Source organism: Beauveria bassiana (genome assembly GCF_000280675.1).
Source record: "Beauveria bassiana ARSEF 2860 unplaced genomic scaffold BBA_S00018, whole genome shotgun sequence".
Classification (NCBI taxonomy): Eukaryota; Fungi; Ascomycota; class Sordariomycetes; order Hypocreales; family Cordycipitaceae; genus Beauveria; species Beauveria bassiana.
The window spans coordinates 580855-597534 of record NW_007930853.1 but is presented as its reverse complement, the minus strand read 5'-3'; the positions used below and the strand labels follow the sequence as shown (position 1 = coordinate 597534).

Sequence of the window (16680 nt, the reverse complement as noted above, 5' to 3'; positions counted from 1 at the left end):
AGTTTCACGACATGTGGTGGCGGTGACACTACAGTAACGCCAATCGACAGCTAGGCGACACATATCTCACGTTCCTCGCATCACAGTTTGGTGAGACTTCTCAGACCAAAATAGGAAGAAACGTGTTACGAGAAATAGTTGTATTATATCAATTACCCATGAGAACGCATTGCATCTAGGCGTCAACTACACTCTTGGGCAAAAACGTGCAAGCCGTGCCCATCAAGCCCAGGACAGCGAACAAAACAATGATGGCCCAGGAGACGATGCGCTCCATCCGTGATATATTATTCCAGAAAAGCTTCAGATAGAATGCAATCGGCAAAATGACGGAGATGAGTGTGCAAAGAGCGGCGCCGAGAAACGCACAGACCGAGTCGAAAGCGGGAAAGACGATGGAGATGACGAGGAGAAGGACAACGACGCCGACGCGCACGCTGGCACGCTGTACACTTCGCACCCAGGGGCGGCCGATCTCGCCATTGCCGCTTTCGGTATGCTGCTGCGCCTCGAAATGAAGACCGAAGAGGACGTCGGCTGTGGTGATGAGCGGCCGCGAGCTAAGCGGGATCTTAGTGAGTGGGATGACGGCAACGCACACGCACATGAAGAGGGTGAGAGCCGGCGGAAAGCCGTCGGTGCGAAGGATGTTGGAGGTAATAGCCTCGCGGATGCCGTCTCCAAACATGAGAATGCCAATGATGGCGAGACAGGTATCCAATACGTACTGCGAGTTAGCTGCGTCAGTGGAAAAGGACGACGAAGTTCAAGTGTTGGGGATGGCGTACGGAGAACGAAAAGGTGACCCTGACAGCCTTGCCCCATTTATGGGGATGCCGCATATCTCGATAAATCTAAAACCACGTTTTTCATTGTCGGTAAGCTGTGAGAGTAACCCGAGCCGCGCTGGCAATGCTTACCGAGGGAAACACGGAATGCGCGCCCCAAGGACTGGCCATCAAGCCATACGCCAAAGGCAAAGCCAGCCAGTTCGATGGCCAGAGGTGAGTGTCGGCAGGCTCCCATAGCGAACCTGGGCTTTCCTTCTTAATCAGCCCATCAGTGATGACAATGCAAACAACTAAGCATTTCTCGTTAGCCACAGCCGCACACCAAACTAGCTCCCCCCCCTGTGTCCCACGTACTGCAAAACGTAGAAAAGATGCCCACGACGCTGGTGTAGCTCAGCCACCGCAGCGGCAGCATGTTCAAGAAAAAAACCAGTGCGGCGCAGACGCACTTCCACGTCGTGGTGTCGCCAACCTCGGGGAACAGCAAGTCCAGCGAGTCGGCAAAGAGGATGACGAGCGCGACACAGGCGGCCAGCAGCTCGAGCGTGAAGAGCGCCGACACGACGACGCGCGCGCGGGTGCCAAACGACACGTACGCCAGGTCCGAGTAGGTGATGAGGGTGACATCGCGGCGCATGCATCGCGCCAGAAGGTTGGCCGTGTGGGCCGTCACCGCCGCCGTGAGGGTGAGGATGCCGAGGCCCAGCACCCAGCCGCTCATGCGGAACGCCAGCGGCAGGCTCAGCATGCCGACGCCGATAATGGCGTTGATGGCGTTGAAGGTGGACTGCGGCAGCGTGCTCTGCCCGTCGACGGTAAGCACCACCTTATTGCCCTGCTTGACCTCCTTGACCAGGATCGGGTTCTCCTCGCCAAAGGCCGGGTCGTCGTGGACGAGCGAGCCGCCGCCGCCGCCGCCGCCGCTCGACCGCCGCCGCCGGCCGTGGTGGGCGATGGAGGCACGCGGCCGCAGGTTGCCCGAGATCATGGTGCCGTACTGTGAGCCGTAGCTTCCGATGATGGACGGCGACGAGAGGTGCGGCGCGGCAAAGATGCTTGACCGACTGGAGGATGAGTCGGATGGAAGCGCGCCGGCCGCCGTCTCGACGTCCAGAAGTTTGCCCTCGCGGGCGCGAAAGTCCTCCTGCGCGGCCCCGTCATCGCCGTCCAGCCCGTGACCAGCACAGGGTATCGATTCTGTGGGCGTTGCTGACCCTTCAAGATGCTGAGAGAGCAACCCCGAGCGGACGATAGGCGTTGCCTCGACGGGGCTGCGGGCATAGTATATCTCCTCCTCACTCGCGCCGTCCCGCCACTCGGCGGCGTCATTGTAGACGATGCTTGGCCGTCGGGGGATCACTTCGGCAAATTCGGCGGCGCGCTGCCAGCTGCGCGCAAAGGACCGAAAACTGTTGACGCCGCCGACATCAGCCATGGCCGAGAGGCGGTTTCCGACAGATGATCTATATGCGCGTGAGCAGTCAGTAATTCACTCCAACACACACACAAGATGGTCGTCAGCCCTTCAGCGCGGAAATAGACGTACCTCCTTCTTTCGCCTCGGGCAACCAAACGACCCGACTCTTCGTCGCTCAAATCGCCGCACTGTACCTCGTCATCATCATCAATCACTGCCTCCTCGGCCAGGTTGCCCGTGTTGAGGTTCCCGGACGACGAGGCACGCCCGTCATGCTCGCCCCATGTCACAGAATTGCAGTCTTGCAGCCGCGGTGCCATTGCTGGACTTGTCAAAGGGCCGGCTGCGTCGTGTCTGTGGAGATTTGTCACGGCGGCTGTGATGAACCCGCTCCCGATCAGTGGGCAGACTCTAACTTAGGCGGGGGGGGGTAGGAGGAGGTTGGGGGTGGGTGTCTGCTCGTACGTCACCAGGTAGGCATCGACACGGTTATCAGCGTGAGAATTTTTCACACAATTCCTTTTGTTCTTGCTCGAGGCGCGGGTAGAAGCATCAGTAGAGACAAAAGCTCGAGGGGCAAAGGACCAGCATGGTACGACTTGTGCGGCGCGTCCCAGTACATACCTACCCACCTAGGTACTATAACCCTTTCAATTAAGCACTCCGAGCAGCCACTAACTTGATGCGCGATGGCAGCATGTTAGCGCCTACCACAAAGCGGCTCTCCCGCGAAAACACATGAAAAAAAGTCCACTGATTTGCCCGTTCAAACAAAGCTTACCGAAGCTTACTGGTATCGCGGGTGTGTGGTGTGAGACAAAGATATTGCAGAACGTACGAAAAATAACACTCAATGAAAACTACAGGGTAGGCGTGTAGTAGGCTACATGCCAGGGCTGTCACAGGAGTAGTGACAATTGACCTCTAATAAAGAAGTCTAAAGATATGTCACTCTGCTTTCTTGTATATGATTCTGCTTAGACAAGCAGAGTAGCTAGTTGAGGTTCATGCATCCATTGACAACAATGTCATTGAGTATGCTGTAGCCCAGTAACTTTGCTACTTGCCTCGACAAAGGTCCCCCCAAAGTCAAAGAGAGGACAGGTAGTTAACTTCTCAATGTCTATCAGTAATAGCTATTGCTGTACCAATGCGCATTACATACTCATGTGAGCATTTACATTGCAACCCCCCATGAACCTGGTCACAACTATTACCGTCACTGTGCGAGAGGAAGGAAAGCCTACAAAGAATCATGCATGATGCAATATTGGGCTAAATAATGCAAAAGAGGGGGATATAGTCAGACATTAATACCTGGAAAGTACAGAGTATAAAATTTATACCTGTTGAACAGGGTATTAATCATGATTTATACCAGAAGAAGAGCCAGTTTACTCTATTATCCACGACATCACCTAGTCGCCTAACTAAGGGAGAACGGGCTGCTCGTGCCCGTGAAACCCTTTGCGCCCGCGCCATAATTTTTGGCATCACCATAGTACCTGAAACGGTACGTCCCCGGCGCGGCATTGCCCGCCGTGTCCCATTCAATGTCAACCTCTGACCGGCCGATGAACGTGCTCGTCTTGCGCCACGTAAACAGCAGAAACCAGTCCGAGTCGTCGCGGACCTGCGTCCACGTGCCATCGTCGCCCTTCTGCTCTACGGCGGCGTACGTACCCCCGAGGCGAAGGTTGTTGCGCGGGTTGGCGCCCTGAAACGTCACCTTGACGACCTCACCGCGCGTGTACGCCGGCCGCGGTCTCGCCACCTCGTCGCCATACGCGCGGCCAAAGGGCGTCGTGTCGTACAGGGAGGAAGGGAGCAGCCGTAGGGCTCGCTGCACGTTGTTGGGCGGCGTGGGACCGGCGGCTGGCTTGCCGGTCGCGTTGGCCTCGAGGTAGCGCATGTTGCTGGTGCTGAGACTGATATAGGCGTCCAGCTCGTGGCGACCATACAGGGTGGCCGCGCCCTCGTAACGCTGCATTTCGTACTCCTCTGACGTGGTTACGTAGTGGGCATATACGTTAACGGGGCTGCCGAGAACCACGATGGGATCCGCAACGTGTGTCGCCGCCTGCTTGGCCACGGCCTCCTTCCAGCGGCGCCCGCTCATCGTCGTGACTTCGCTAGGGCTCAAAATGACAAAGATTTGCCCGACGCGAAACATTTGAACGTCCACAATGTTGGGCTCCCAGGCATAGGGCCAGGAGATCTCGCCCGCAGACAGGAATATGGGCTTGGGTTTGTGGCATTCCACCTGAACCTGGGACGGCTTCTTGGCGATGTTCTGGACAAAGTCCCACCACGGGTTATGCGGTCGCCCAGCGTTTCCTTGGATAAAGTCAAACTCGCCGCGGCCATCGGTGGTGCCTGCTGCGAACGAGTAGCCTAGCGCCGCAGCGCACGTCTTGGCCTTGTCGCCGCTGGGGAGTTTGAACTCGAAGTCGGCCATGTCCTGGAAAAGATGGAATGACTTGACCGGGCCATGGATCGACGTCCAGTCATTGGACTTCATGATTCTCTGCACACCGTTGAACTGGCGGGTGGCAATCTCGTGACAACTCTTGGCACCAAAGTCGGGGAGGCCGGCGTAGGGACCGCGGCCTTGGCACTTGAGAACAGTGCCGTCCTTGCAAGTGGCATCCTCGAGGTGGCATTGGGCTTGCGAGCCATCTTCGCACCAAGCGCCCTCCACGTTGGGCGAAGCATCGCCCAGGTTCGCCTGGCTGAAGCCCGCGATAAAGTTATCGGCGTACTGACTGCTCGACTTGGCATCCTGCTCGACCATCCAGGCCGCGAGAGCCTTGTTGTCACCCGCAACGTGAGTATTGTTGCGGTACAGGGAGGTGCCGTGGGTCGGGAACCAATTGAGGACGCCCACAATTTTGTCGTCCTCGGAGCGTTTGAAGCGTAGAAGCGTCATGGTCTTGTCGGTCGAGTCGGCATATCGGGCACGTTCTTCACGGGGATTATTGAGGTAGGCCCACAGAGAGCGGTTGATGGAGGCATCCTTGATGTCCGTGGTTCCGACGTCTAAAGTCCCCTCCGTCAGGCTCTGGTGAGCGAGCTTGATGGCTTCAACAGTTCCATCCACGAGTGTATCGTAGCTCTGGTCGTTGAACCCAAGGCCAGGAATCTGAGGTGTCAGATAATTGTTCCAGCCACCGGGCGCAGAGTGGCTGTGAACAGCGGCGAGGGCGACATTCTGCTGGCCATACATCTTGTAGTCGTCGCCAAGTTTGGATAGAGCGTCGAGGACACCGAATCGGACACTTGTGTCGCCGACAAGCGCGTCGAGGACGACATAGATGATCCTGGCGCTGGGGTCCTCGGTGTCGCCAATGATGAAAGCACGCGCAAAGAGTCTCTGCCGGAGCCCGGATCCAATTTGTTGTAGATTGGCATAGCCTGTGAGTGCGACTTCGGCAACAGGACCTGTAATGTCTGCCTTGCCAACGCCGAGAAGGTACTTGTTTTCGCCCGCCTGTTCTTTGTAGCTCTGTTGACCAGAGCCTCCGTCGGAAGTGGAATTGCCCTTCAACGTAGCATTACCGACACGAGCATCGCCGCCGTCCCTGATGTTGATAGCGCGGAGGGCAGTAGCAGCATTAACAAAGAGCAGCGCTAATATCAGCGTGCAAAAGGTCTGAAATCGGGTGTTAGGCCGCATTGTGAAGGAGTGCCCAACCTCTTTCCACTGCAGAAGAGAAACACAGGCAAAAGAAGACAGACAAGGATGCAGAGAAAGATTGAAATCTGCGAATGTCTCCAAAACCATCCTACACAAGCCTGCGAATACCCTGGGCCCTGGTCAACTTTTAGCCATTCCCGCTCCCGAGGGCCGTGGCCGGAACAATTGACGAGCCCATCTCCTCTAGATCCGGTGAACAAGCCTGTGGTCCCAGGCACATCCGAGCGGGAGGAAGAACGTGAGAATGCTTGGGCCCTGTAAGCGGAGTCTCCTGTACTCTGATCGTCAATGATAGACATATAAGCCAAAATGAGAGAGCCATTGCTGATGCGCACAGTCCTCTTGCACATGGTACTGGCTTGCGGCATAATGGTGCGAATTTCGCAGACTCCATTTCAACAGACACGTAGATAAGACGTGCACGGACAGGCTTAATTGCCCTCGCGCTCGCTAGAGGGAAAGACAACAGCAAAAAGAGCATGTGACGATATATCAGTACGTAGCTGCCTACCTCTTGCATCGTACAACTTGATAGCTTATTAGTTACTGCACATCCCAAATAATAAATTACTAACCAGTCCTACCTTTTCTTCTGATTTAGCTTGTCGAGCGCAGCTAGTCCAAGTCAGAACGCTAAATTGAGAAGTTTGGACGTCCCTCCACCACGCGCACGGCTTCTCCGATTTTTCCCACCAGCACTGTATTGCCAACGGATCGAACTAGCAGACTACGGATGGAGCCTTTGGTAGGAAGTCCGAGAGATGGCCAGCCTCATCTATTCGTGCTAAGCACTCGTCAAGCCCCTGATCGACAGTCGATTGCCTCTGACGAGACGGACCTTGTGGCCGAAGCCGCAACACGGCATACGATTAATCCATCTCAGGCCGGCACTATCCGTCAAGGCTGTATTTGTCGCCTGGGTTAGAGGACGCTAATCAGTCCCCTACCACACGTCAACTAGCTAGTAGTTTGACGTCTGACATCGCTCGAATTATAGAGCGGAAAAGGAAAATCATCAAAGCACATGGTAAATCAACCCCCTGTTGGCTGTTGGGTTGTGTGCTCAATTCCCCGCATTTGCGAAGTAGTGGCGCACCTGCAGCTAAGAGCGAGAACAATATAGGATCCGAGGACATCATGAGGATATATATGAGTATGCGACCAGCTCCTTCTCCTCCGACCCGCTGCGCCAGCTATACAATAACAAAAAACATTAACTAAGAGGCATATCCTAGAACTCCGTCCAAATCTCACCAAAACCATAGATAATATTAAACATTGAATGGTGCTCCTCGATTATGACTCGGACGACCTCGGGCCCAGAATGCTGTCAGCGTTTTCCCAGGCCCACTTGTCGTCAATCTCGTAGCCGACCATGTAGGACTTGGGGTTTGCCTGGTTATAATCCCCTTGACGCACGGGAAGCACGGCAATACGCCGGACGCGGGACGCGGCCGGAATCTCCGCCGACGATGCCAGCGTCCTGCCCTGTTCCTCAACGGCCATGGCCCGCAGAGCGACTCCGAGCATCACTTTGCTGTCCCACACCCCCTCCAAGCGCTGCGATCTGGACATGAGCATAATCGCGCGCCTGCGGATACTTGGATCGCGACACTTGTGGATGATGCCGTAGAGCAACGGCACCACACCGATATGCATGTGGAACTGCGGACCCTTGCGCGTGCTAGCCATAGCGTCGTCCTGGTCAACCTGCGTCGCCGCCTCGGCGTGCTGAATCATTTCTCGAAACGCGTCTGTATGCGCATCCCAACGCAGCGGATCCTCCGCTGCGCCTGGAGGGCCGTCGAAGACGACGGTTTCCACGCCTACGTAAAGTCCCTGAAGTTCCAACAATGCAAGACCTCTCCTGCCCTCACAGGACGTGAGTTGCTCCGCGTACTCCTTCTTGAATTGTTCAAAAGCGGAACGCCACCATCGAAGCTTGACAGGAACCATACCCACGCCGCATTGATTATATGTCTCAAGCTCCAGTCGGAGGGTGCTAAGCGCGTGCTGGACCTGGTTGAGTGTGTGGAAGACTGGCTTCTCCTTCCAGGCAAACTGCTCGAAATCTAAGATTTCCGCCACCACGGTGGCAAGGTTGGGATCTACACCTTTGACTAGCTGCAGCGTAAAGCCCCGAGTCAGACATTTCCCAATGAAATCTGAATATTCTTGTAAGATGCACGTACCATGAATGCTTGCGTCGCAACGCGACTGAGAAAGACATCAGCCTCGGCAAAAAGTGCGCCTCGATCACGACCTGATGGTCCGTGTGATTCGGTATAGGCACAACAGGATCGCACGCGTTCTTCTTTCAAGATTGCATATCCTGTGACTAGCAGCTGCAGGACAGTCAATACTCTGCCACGAAGAACCTGTGGCGTGGAAAAGCATGTCAGTATAATTTGCGATTTAAGCCTAATTAGAGGTGATACATACCTCGATGCAGATGAAGAGAATGCACGAGATCAAATGCACATGGGCATTGCTCGAGTTTCGCTCTGAGCCCAGTATACTTTGAATGGACATGTTGTATTGTTTCAGAGCGAAGCGGTCGTGGTTTTCCGGGCCGGAGTAGCCATGGCGTACAAAATTCTCATGAAAGGACGACAACGCAACGACCGAATGCCATATGCCTTGATCCATGTTTGCCGTTTGAACTATATGTGATGTCCATATATCTTCTTGAATGAAAGTGAAGAGCTGCGACAATGTCTTTTCCTGAAAGTATTGAAACGAGCGCAACTCATTTGGAGGATACGTAACGTGCATCAATGTGACGAATCGTATGGGTTTGGTCTCGGGCAGAGGCTCGTAGCCGTCGCATTTGCGGCCAGTAGTGATACCTGTATAGTGACTGTGGTTAGAAACAGTATCTCGCAGCAATGCATGGCGCATGCATGGACAATTTATCGAGAGGAACATCTAACATCTTCTGCAAGAGGGTTGAGCTTCATCGCATTTCACGCGGCGGGCTGATACAAGTTAGCCCTGGAAAGACAACGTGCTTGTACAAGAAAAGCTGAGTGCACACCTCTGTAAAATGATCAAAAGCAATGCATGGTCAGCATAGTTTCTCCATGTCGCAATGTGTGATATTGGGCAGTTATAGCTTCGGCTCGCGCGGCAGGTACCGATATTGGTAGACAAGACACACAAAATCAAGAGGGTTTCGAAACGAGTATTGCCGACGCCATGATATGAGTAGCGAGCGAGTCATACCTGCTGGGAGAGGTGTGGTAGAAGGCACTTACTTGCATGTTCGGCAGCCGGTCCGAACCTTGGGGGCCTTGGCCCGGCGGCGCTGACCAGCTTTGACGTGTGTCATGATTCACCAATAGAGCGGTTTAGTGCTACTACCAGGGGCCAGAGGAGGCAGCGCGGCATTTGGTGAAGCGAGTATGCTCGTTTGTTGCTGGACTCGGTCGTGTGCTGGGGTTGGAGCGAGGCTGACGAGATCCCAGCCAGCCCTGTCCGGTCCTGTCCTGGACCCGGGAGGGGCGGGAGGAGACTGAGGGGTAGGACAATGTAGATCCTGGTGAGGGTCTCATGAGCGTGGGCTACGCGATTGATTGCTCGTCAGAGCCAGGTCCGTACAAGAGGAGGATTGCTGGGTGATGCTATAGGGGGGGCCAGGCCGTTTTATTAAGACGGGGCCTGCTTGGATCGACCTCGCGTGCAGCGGGGAAACCAGGTCAAATAATATCATGAATAATATAGACGGAGCTGAGACTGACTCAATTGCTTTCCCCTCTCGAGAATGAATGCTGCGTCATCGATAGGAGATGAACAGGCGCCGACCTTGCATTGGAATCAGGCAAAGAGAACTGCGGCGAGACGAAGTTGACCTGGAATTGGTTGGTTGAGCAAGTTGCTCAGGCGAAAAGTAAAGTAGTTATGTGCTGGTAGTTATGGAAAACCGCCTCTGCAAAGGAGAGCCAGCCAATCCGGCCCTCGGACCGCCACCCGTCCCACATGCAAAATAGATGACGACCAGCTGGCGTTGCTTTGATTCACTCCCACGAAGCGACGAATACCCATGTAGAAGTGGCCGCTTCAACTGAAACAGCACAAGAATAGTGCAAGCCAGCGAATGCCGTTTTTCGCGATGGGGATTGAATAAATCAAGCCACGACAACACGTAATGCCGTCCTTGCATGTCCACTATGCAGCACGGTGGCAGTCAAATTATCTAGTTAGCAAAAATCTAACAAAACTGGGCTCAAACTTAAAAACGACACCATAAACCCTTGCCCGCCAGGCCAGGCATCGCTCCATTACTCGCCGTAGCATGTCAGAGCCAGGAACCCTCACCCTTGCGGACCGTCTCGGGATTCGACCCAAGCTCAGTTCGTTCCAGCACGCTCGAATTTGCCCGCTGGATTCCCCGCTGAGTGACGATCTGAACTGCAAAGGCGGAGATATATAGTTGCGAGCACTTGTGATGGATGCGTCTTATCCTGCACCCCGCAATTTCGGCCGCGGCCGGACGTAAACCTGTCAGATGCCAGTGCCAACGCCAGCATAGGGCAACCAACATGGTTGATCGGCTTTTCTCTTGCGTCTTATTCTGCGTCAATGCCACGCAAGCCTCTAACTCAGTAGCCGAGCAATTTGGCCGCCTACCGACCCAGTTCTGGCTGGGCTGGCTGGGCGTAATATTACACTTCACAGGAGAACTGAATAAATAATCGACGCCCCGCCGCCATCAAGTGCCTCCACCACAAACCTACGATCAGTCCCTTCCAGGACCATTTTCTTACCATCCCACCGCGACCTTGCTCCGGCTGTCGCCCGACGACTCTTTTGCCCCTCCCGGCTCTGGTCCCTGGCACGAGTTCCGGAAATGCCCTGCCGAATCGCGCCCTTCTCACCCTTTTCGCCGAAGTAAAAACCCTTGCAACTGGCCATGGACCACTCCGTCTTCTTAGTCGCAGCCGACGCCGCCCTCACTACCAAGCTCGCGACCTTGCTGCCCATCCTCGATGCCTTCAACCACCGCCATCGCAACCAGCACAGCGCCTCACACTGGTGGTCTGCCTTTACATTGCTCCGTCGCGGCGCGCGCTCTCTTGCGGCGGACCTGCGCCGGCACCAGGCGCTGAGTCGGCTGCAAACCGACAGCAGCAATAAGAGCACCGCCGCTAAGACCAAGTCCAAGACTGCCAAGAAGCAGCTCCTCGCTCGCGTCACTCTTCTCCGTGACCACACTGTCCCCAAAGCGTACCTGTGAGTACGACCCTTGCTGCCTCTCTGCTCCTGCCCTGTCAATTGGACTGTCCGGGCAGTAATGTGACACCTCAAGCTTTGACTGATTTTGCAATTCGATAGCTGCTTTTCTCAACTCATCGCCGATAACCAACATGCCACCCTGGGACTTTTGCTCATGAGTGCCCTCGCGAGCGTCAACTCCACCCTCACTTCTATATCGCCGCCGCCGCAAGAGCCCGCTCTTCGTCCCTCGGCCGCGAGCTCCCCATTGCCGGACACGCACCCGACAGACTCGAAGTCCAAACATAAACAGTCCCAATTAGGCCACGATTCCAACATAGACAGAGGCGTGGCCGTCTCGAGAGACCGCATTACTGGCGTCGTGTCCAAATCATCCAAGCCGTTCAAGCCACCTCCCAACGAGGATGCAGCAGCAAAGGACAAGCACAGGAACCCCGTCGTGCCCAGCATAAAGCAATCAGACGATAGACCGAACAAGAAGAAAGCGAAGAAGAAGAAGGGCAAAGGCGATGAGCTGTCAAATCTATTCGGATCGTTGTGATGATGCAATAATAGACACGGCGGCTTTCCCCCTGTGCCGGTTCGTGTACTATACAGTATATCCAGCCTACATGACGCAACAATCAATAGATACTTTACGACTGTTTCATGACCGATTCAGACAACATTCAGAGCACAATTACTCTTATACTATAATATCATTCATTATCAAGACAAACATATCATTCATTATCAAGACAAACAAGTAGTAAGAAATTTGCCGTACCAAGTCGCCGTCAGGATAACTCCCAGGGGCATTCGGTTTCAGCATACATACAACGAGGCTATCGTTGTCCTTTTCCAGGCGCCTGAACTGCTTCCTGTTCCCCTTCCACCAGCTCCTCCAGAACAAAAAATTTACACACGCACATGTAGAATCGTACCTTTTTCTCCTTACCCCAAGTTTTCTCGTTTTACTCCCGAATTTCAACCATTGCAGAAATTTGCTAGCCAAAGAAAACCACAAACGTGAGTCGGGCCATGGCCAAGCTTAACTAATTTTTGGTGATAAAAGCTGGATATGACACACGAGATGAAACAACAAAAGCCAATGACTAAAAAAAGAGGTTCCAAATCCCACACAGCCAAAAAACGGTTGGGGGATATCACGACGCCATAAGACTGCCCGTTGCGGAAAGCATGTACCGTCATTAATAAGGACGGTACGACCAAATGCGAGCCTTCATATCGCCAGAACCAGTGGCAAAGTAGCCACCCTGGGGACTGGGCGCCACAGAGATGACCGAATTCTTGTGGCCCTGGAGCATGAGCTGTGTCGTGCCCGTGCGGGGATCCCAGAACTGCACGCCGCGGTCTTTGGAACCCGAGAGCACCCAATTGGCGTCGGGTGTGAGGGCCACGGAGAGGACGAAGTCGCGGTGGCCCTCAAAGGTCTTGACGCACTTGCCTCCCTTGGGCTGGGAATTGGGGCCGCCACGAGGACCGGTGAGCTCCCACATCTTGATGGTGCGGTCCAAGGAGCCAGACACGAGGTCCTTGCCGTTAGGGGAAAAGGCCACGGAGTAGACGGAATCCTTATGTCCATCGGGACCCTCAAGGCGCTCCACCAGAAAGCCGGAGTGAATATCCCAGACGCGGACGCTCTTGTCGAGCGAGCCAGCGGCAACATACTGGGTGTCGGGAGAAATGGCAACAGTCGTGACGCCATCCTCAATAGTGAGGGTCAGAGTGTTGGTGCCAGACTCAATATCCCAGAGTCGAACAGTGCGATCGCCAGAGCCAGATGCGATGGTGCGGCCGTCGCGGGCAAAGTCGAGCGAGTAAATGTCTTGCTCGTGGCCCGAGAAGTGGTTGCGAATAGAGCGAGATTGAATATCCCAGACCTGGTTGATGGTTAGCATGTCTGATCCACGACCCAATTGCAGTGCGACGACTTACTCGAATCAGTTTATCCTCTGCACCGGTAGCAAGATAACGGCCATCGGGACTAAAGCAGACGCTACGAATGTAGAGATCGGCAGTCATGTCCTGGGCACCATGATCCTCCAGGGTGAGAATCTTCTCACCAGTCTGCACATCGAAGATCTGCGCAGAGCGATTGCAGCCAGTGGCAACGTACTTGCCATCGTGGCTGAATCTCACACAGCAAACGACACTCTCATGGGTGAGAGAATGGACCAAGTCGACGTCGAGAACGCGCTGAACCTGAGGGTTGAAGATGGCGTACCAGTCGTTACCAGTCTTTTTGTTGTGAGGAGCAACAGTGTCGACCTCGAGGTCACCAAGGGAGTTTCCCACGGGAGGAGGGCGCGGACCGAGACGGTGGTCGGGCGTAGGGTGGCTGACTTGCGGCGAAGCATTAGCAGGATACGGTGCCGGGGTGTTGATCTGCGGGGTGGCAGGGCCAACAGCGTTGGGAGGTCGGCCAACGCCACGACCTCCCCTAGGACCTGGGGAAGCGGTGGCCTGAGGGGGCTGAGGACCAATGCCGTTTGGGGCCGGAGGGCCTTGAGGATAACCCTGCTGGTAGGGAGGCTGCGCGTTAGGGTGAGGAGGGCCGGGAAGACCAGGAGGCCCTTGACCCATCTGGTGCTGAGGGCCCATCTGTTCCTGAGGAGGCCCATGCTGCTGAGGAGGAGCTAGACCTTGCTGGTTACCACCGGCCATGATACCGCTGAAGAGACCGTTGTTGGGAGTGATAGAGGGTGGTTGAGAAGGGCCGGCGTGCTGGGGAGGACCGGGCATACCAGGAGCAGGGCCGCCCTTACGAGCAGCCTCGAGTTGGTGACGGAGCATGGCGATTTCTTCCTCATACCTGGAGCGAATTGGTTAGCGAAAAGGACTGAAGATGGAAGTAGAGCTTCTATTGAAACCACAAAGCGACCCGGACGTACTTTTGCTTCAGAGTCATGTGCGTCTGCTCCATGCCGTAGACCTTTTCTCGAACGAGCTGCATTTCGCTAACCTGAGCAGAGACTAATTCCAAACACGCACAATGTTAGTAGGGGGGTTTTCGGAATAAGCAGACCATGGCGGCTGTGACCAGCCGAGTACATACTCTGATGCTCAAAGCCTTCACTCTGGCGCATTTGGGTATCAAATTCAGCACGAATCTGATCGAGAAGCTCGTTGAGACGAGATGAGCCGCTGGGGGGAACGGCCCCCATGCCGCGGTGGGAATACATTGTAGCAGGATGAGCTTTGAGCTAATTGAAAAAGCAGTTCTGTCGAGCCGACCGGACCGTCGATGAGCAGCAGGTGTACGTGGCTGTCGTAAAAGTTCCGTCGCCACGCGGAGGGTATCAAGGGAAAAATTGATTGTCGAGCACGCCGAACGAGTCAAGCGGAGCGACCGATGGCGTAAAATCAGCGTGCGATCGTGCAGAGGACCAGACGCAAAAGCTTTACGGCGTCGAGAAATTGATGCAGAGTTGGCTGTCGCAGAGGTGGCCGGCGCAACGAGGAAGCAATGTATGGCGCGGGAGGCAGAAATTCAAGGCGGAGATAGGCAAAGGACACGGCGCTATCGTGACGGATGAGAGACACGATCGAAGAGCACCGTTGCGCCTATGCCGTTAATGAAACTGGTCTGATGACGATGGTGAATGGATGAATGGTAGAGGTGGTGAGGTGCAGGAGGGGAGCTTAAAAAAAAACCAAGAGGAGAGTAAGAGGAGAGTAAGAGGAGAAGAAAAGGAAGATGGAGCCCCAAACGCAAGACGCTCTGGGAGGTGCTGGTGGCTCAGCGCAGGCTGGCACTGGGGATGGGGATGATGGGACAGCGAGAGTGGGGCCCCCTGTTGGCGCTGGTGTGGTGCAGGCAGGTAGGTGGTGCTTGGGGGGGGGGGGGGGGGGGGTGGGGGAGCTCTTGTTTTCTTTTTAGCGTCTGGCGGCAGGCGGCAGAGGAAAGACAGCGTGAGGGAAAAAAGGTGGTGATAGGGCTCCTGGGGGGTGTGATAGGGAATTATGATGGTTGGGGGTTCGCGGGCTATTTGTGGAGGCTTTGGTGTGGGTGGCACCCCAAAAGCCGCAAGCACACCTTTGGCCTGGCACGCCTGGCTGTGGCACGACTAGTAACCTTTAAGGCGTTAAAATACGTAGTAACTGACTAAGGGGTGGACAAAAACTGTCGCTTTGTACATGCCACCTAGCTACCTGTCTTCTTATTAAGGAGAATAGTAAGAAGTAATATTATATATACTATATAAAAATACTAATATTAATATTTACTTTCTAATAACTATAAATATATATATCTTTTTATTTAAAGTAGAAATCTAAATAAATTATTAAATAATTAAATAAAAAGTAAAGATTAAGATAATAATAATAAGATATTTATTTTAGAATAATATTTAGTTAATTAAGTAATTTTATATATTTATTATAAGATCTTCATAGTAAATATATAGAATTCTTAGGTTATAATTTAAGTATCTTTTAACTTAATTATTTACTTTTCCTTTCTTGAACTCTGAGTAATCTCCTTCCTCTGCTAAAATTAGTGGGATTTGGGCTCTAGCAAAAGCGGCAATTTTTTTTGTCCCCCACATGCTGATCTATTTGTGTGAAGTACTGTTGGTAATCAGCGGTGATGGCACAGCATGTGGCTGTCTTCCCAGCCTGCCTTGTCCCAAGCACAAACTAACGCCGCCATAGGTGGGCTTATTAGTTAGCGAAGCGGGCCTTGTTTTGAGGATGGTCTAAATATTTCTTCTCCCGCAGTTCGTCATCTTTTTTAGTACAGGGCGCCGGCAGCCCACTTTGGGAGCCTCCGGGGGAAGGGTAGTGGTTGTCTCTGTTTTTGTGGTGCGTCTGGCATGGGTGATGTGCCCTCTGCAGAGAAAGGCGACGCCAAAAACTGGTAGCGTGCAGCCGCTGTATGTCTTTGGAAGGGGGGGGGGGGGCGTGCTGCGCTCTTCCAGCACACGCCAAAAGATTGCATTCGTGCGACATGCAGTTCACAATTGTTTGATGGATGCATAGATGCATAAATAGTGGCTGGTGTCCGGTGGTAGCCAGGAGTGCCAGGTAGTTCAGGACCTCTTGAAAGCGGAAACCGTAAGAAATCTGCAACCAGAAAAAAAAGCTACGAGTCGTGCCCCGTCATACTGCCAAGTAAATAAGTCGGCAAACTAATAACGCTGGCTCAGCTAGTCAAGCTGGCAAGTTGAGAACACCGTCCTCGAAGCCATCACCAACTTTTGCAATAGATTCTCTTTCTGAATGAGAAAAGAATGGCACAGTCCCTTATCAATCCGCCTACTCCCTCGGACACCTTGGACAAGTAGCTTCGCGTACAGCTATTTTACTCAGCAATCATCGACAGCTCTCTCTCCCAAGCCTGCTCAGAGACGAGGCCATCCTAGCCGCGAGCGACGACACGGCTGTGAGGGTTTCAATGACTTCGAGGTCAATGTTTCCCACCAATCCATGGTGGCGGCTTGTGGGGGCCACAAGCTTTTGGTTGCATGCAACATGTCACCCTGTTTAGTACAGGGGATAAAGAGACTGACACGCCTCCACGCACTTCCACTCGG

At 53.9% G+C, this 16680-nt stretch overlaps 5 protein-coding genes across 5 annotated transcripts; 1 reads left to right on the top strand and 4 right to left on the bottom strand.

The window, feature by feature from the left end:
• Positions 1-175: 175 nt before the first annotated feature.
• Positions 176-2528, bottom strand: BBA_06400 (transmembrane amino acid transporter; the record flags this gene model as incomplete). Its single annotated transcript, XM_008601497.1, has 5 exons — positions 176-727; positions 789-854; positions 921-1081; positions 1146-2254; positions 2338-2528. 5 exons carry the CDS (start codon positions 2526-2528, stop codon positions 176-178), a joined length of 2079 nt encoding a protein of 692 aa, XP_008599719.1.
• Positions 2529-3634: 1106 nt separating this feature from the next.
• On the bottom strand, positions 3635-6273 carry BBA_06399 (neutral/alkaline non-lysosomal ceramidase; the record flags this gene model as incomplete). Its single annotated transcript, XM_008601496.1, has 2 exons — positions 3635-5860; positions 5998-6273. The coding sequence occupies 2 exons, from the start codon at positions 6271-6273 to the stop codon at positions 3635-3637; spliced, it is 2502 nt and encodes an 833-aa protein (XP_008599718.1).
• Positions 6274-7201: 928 nt separating this feature from the next.
• Positions 7202-9236, bottom strand: BBA_06398 (C6 zinc finger domain protein; the record flags this gene model as incomplete). Its single annotated transcript, XM_008601495.1, has 4 exons — positions 7202-8029; positions 8098-8283; positions 8348-8765; positions 9163-9236. 4 exons carry the CDS (start codon positions 9234-9236, stop codon positions 7202-7204), a joined length of 1506 nt encoding a protein of 501 aa, XP_008599717.1.
• A 1581-nt stretch (positions 9237-10817) lies between these two features.
• BBA_06397 (uncharacterized protein) lies at positions 10818-11681 on the top strand (the record flags this gene model as incomplete). The annotated part of the gene is made up of 2 exons (XM_008601494.1): positions 10818-11137; positions 11240-11681. The coding sequence occupies 2 exons, from the start codon at positions 10818-10820 to the stop codon at positions 11679-11681; spliced, it is 762 nt and encodes a 253-aa protein (XP_008599716.1).
• A 649-nt stretch (positions 11682-12330) lies between these two features.
• On the bottom strand, positions 12331-14325 carry BBA_06396 (chromatin associated protein; the record flags this gene model as incomplete). Its single annotated transcript, XM_008601493.1, has 4 exons — positions 12331-13023; positions 13079-13955; positions 14035-14116; positions 14199-14325. 4 exons carry the CDS (start codon positions 14323-14325, stop codon positions 12331-12333), a joined length of 1779 nt encoding a protein of 592 aa, XP_008599715.1.
• Positions 14326-16680: the final 2355 nt, after the last annotated feature.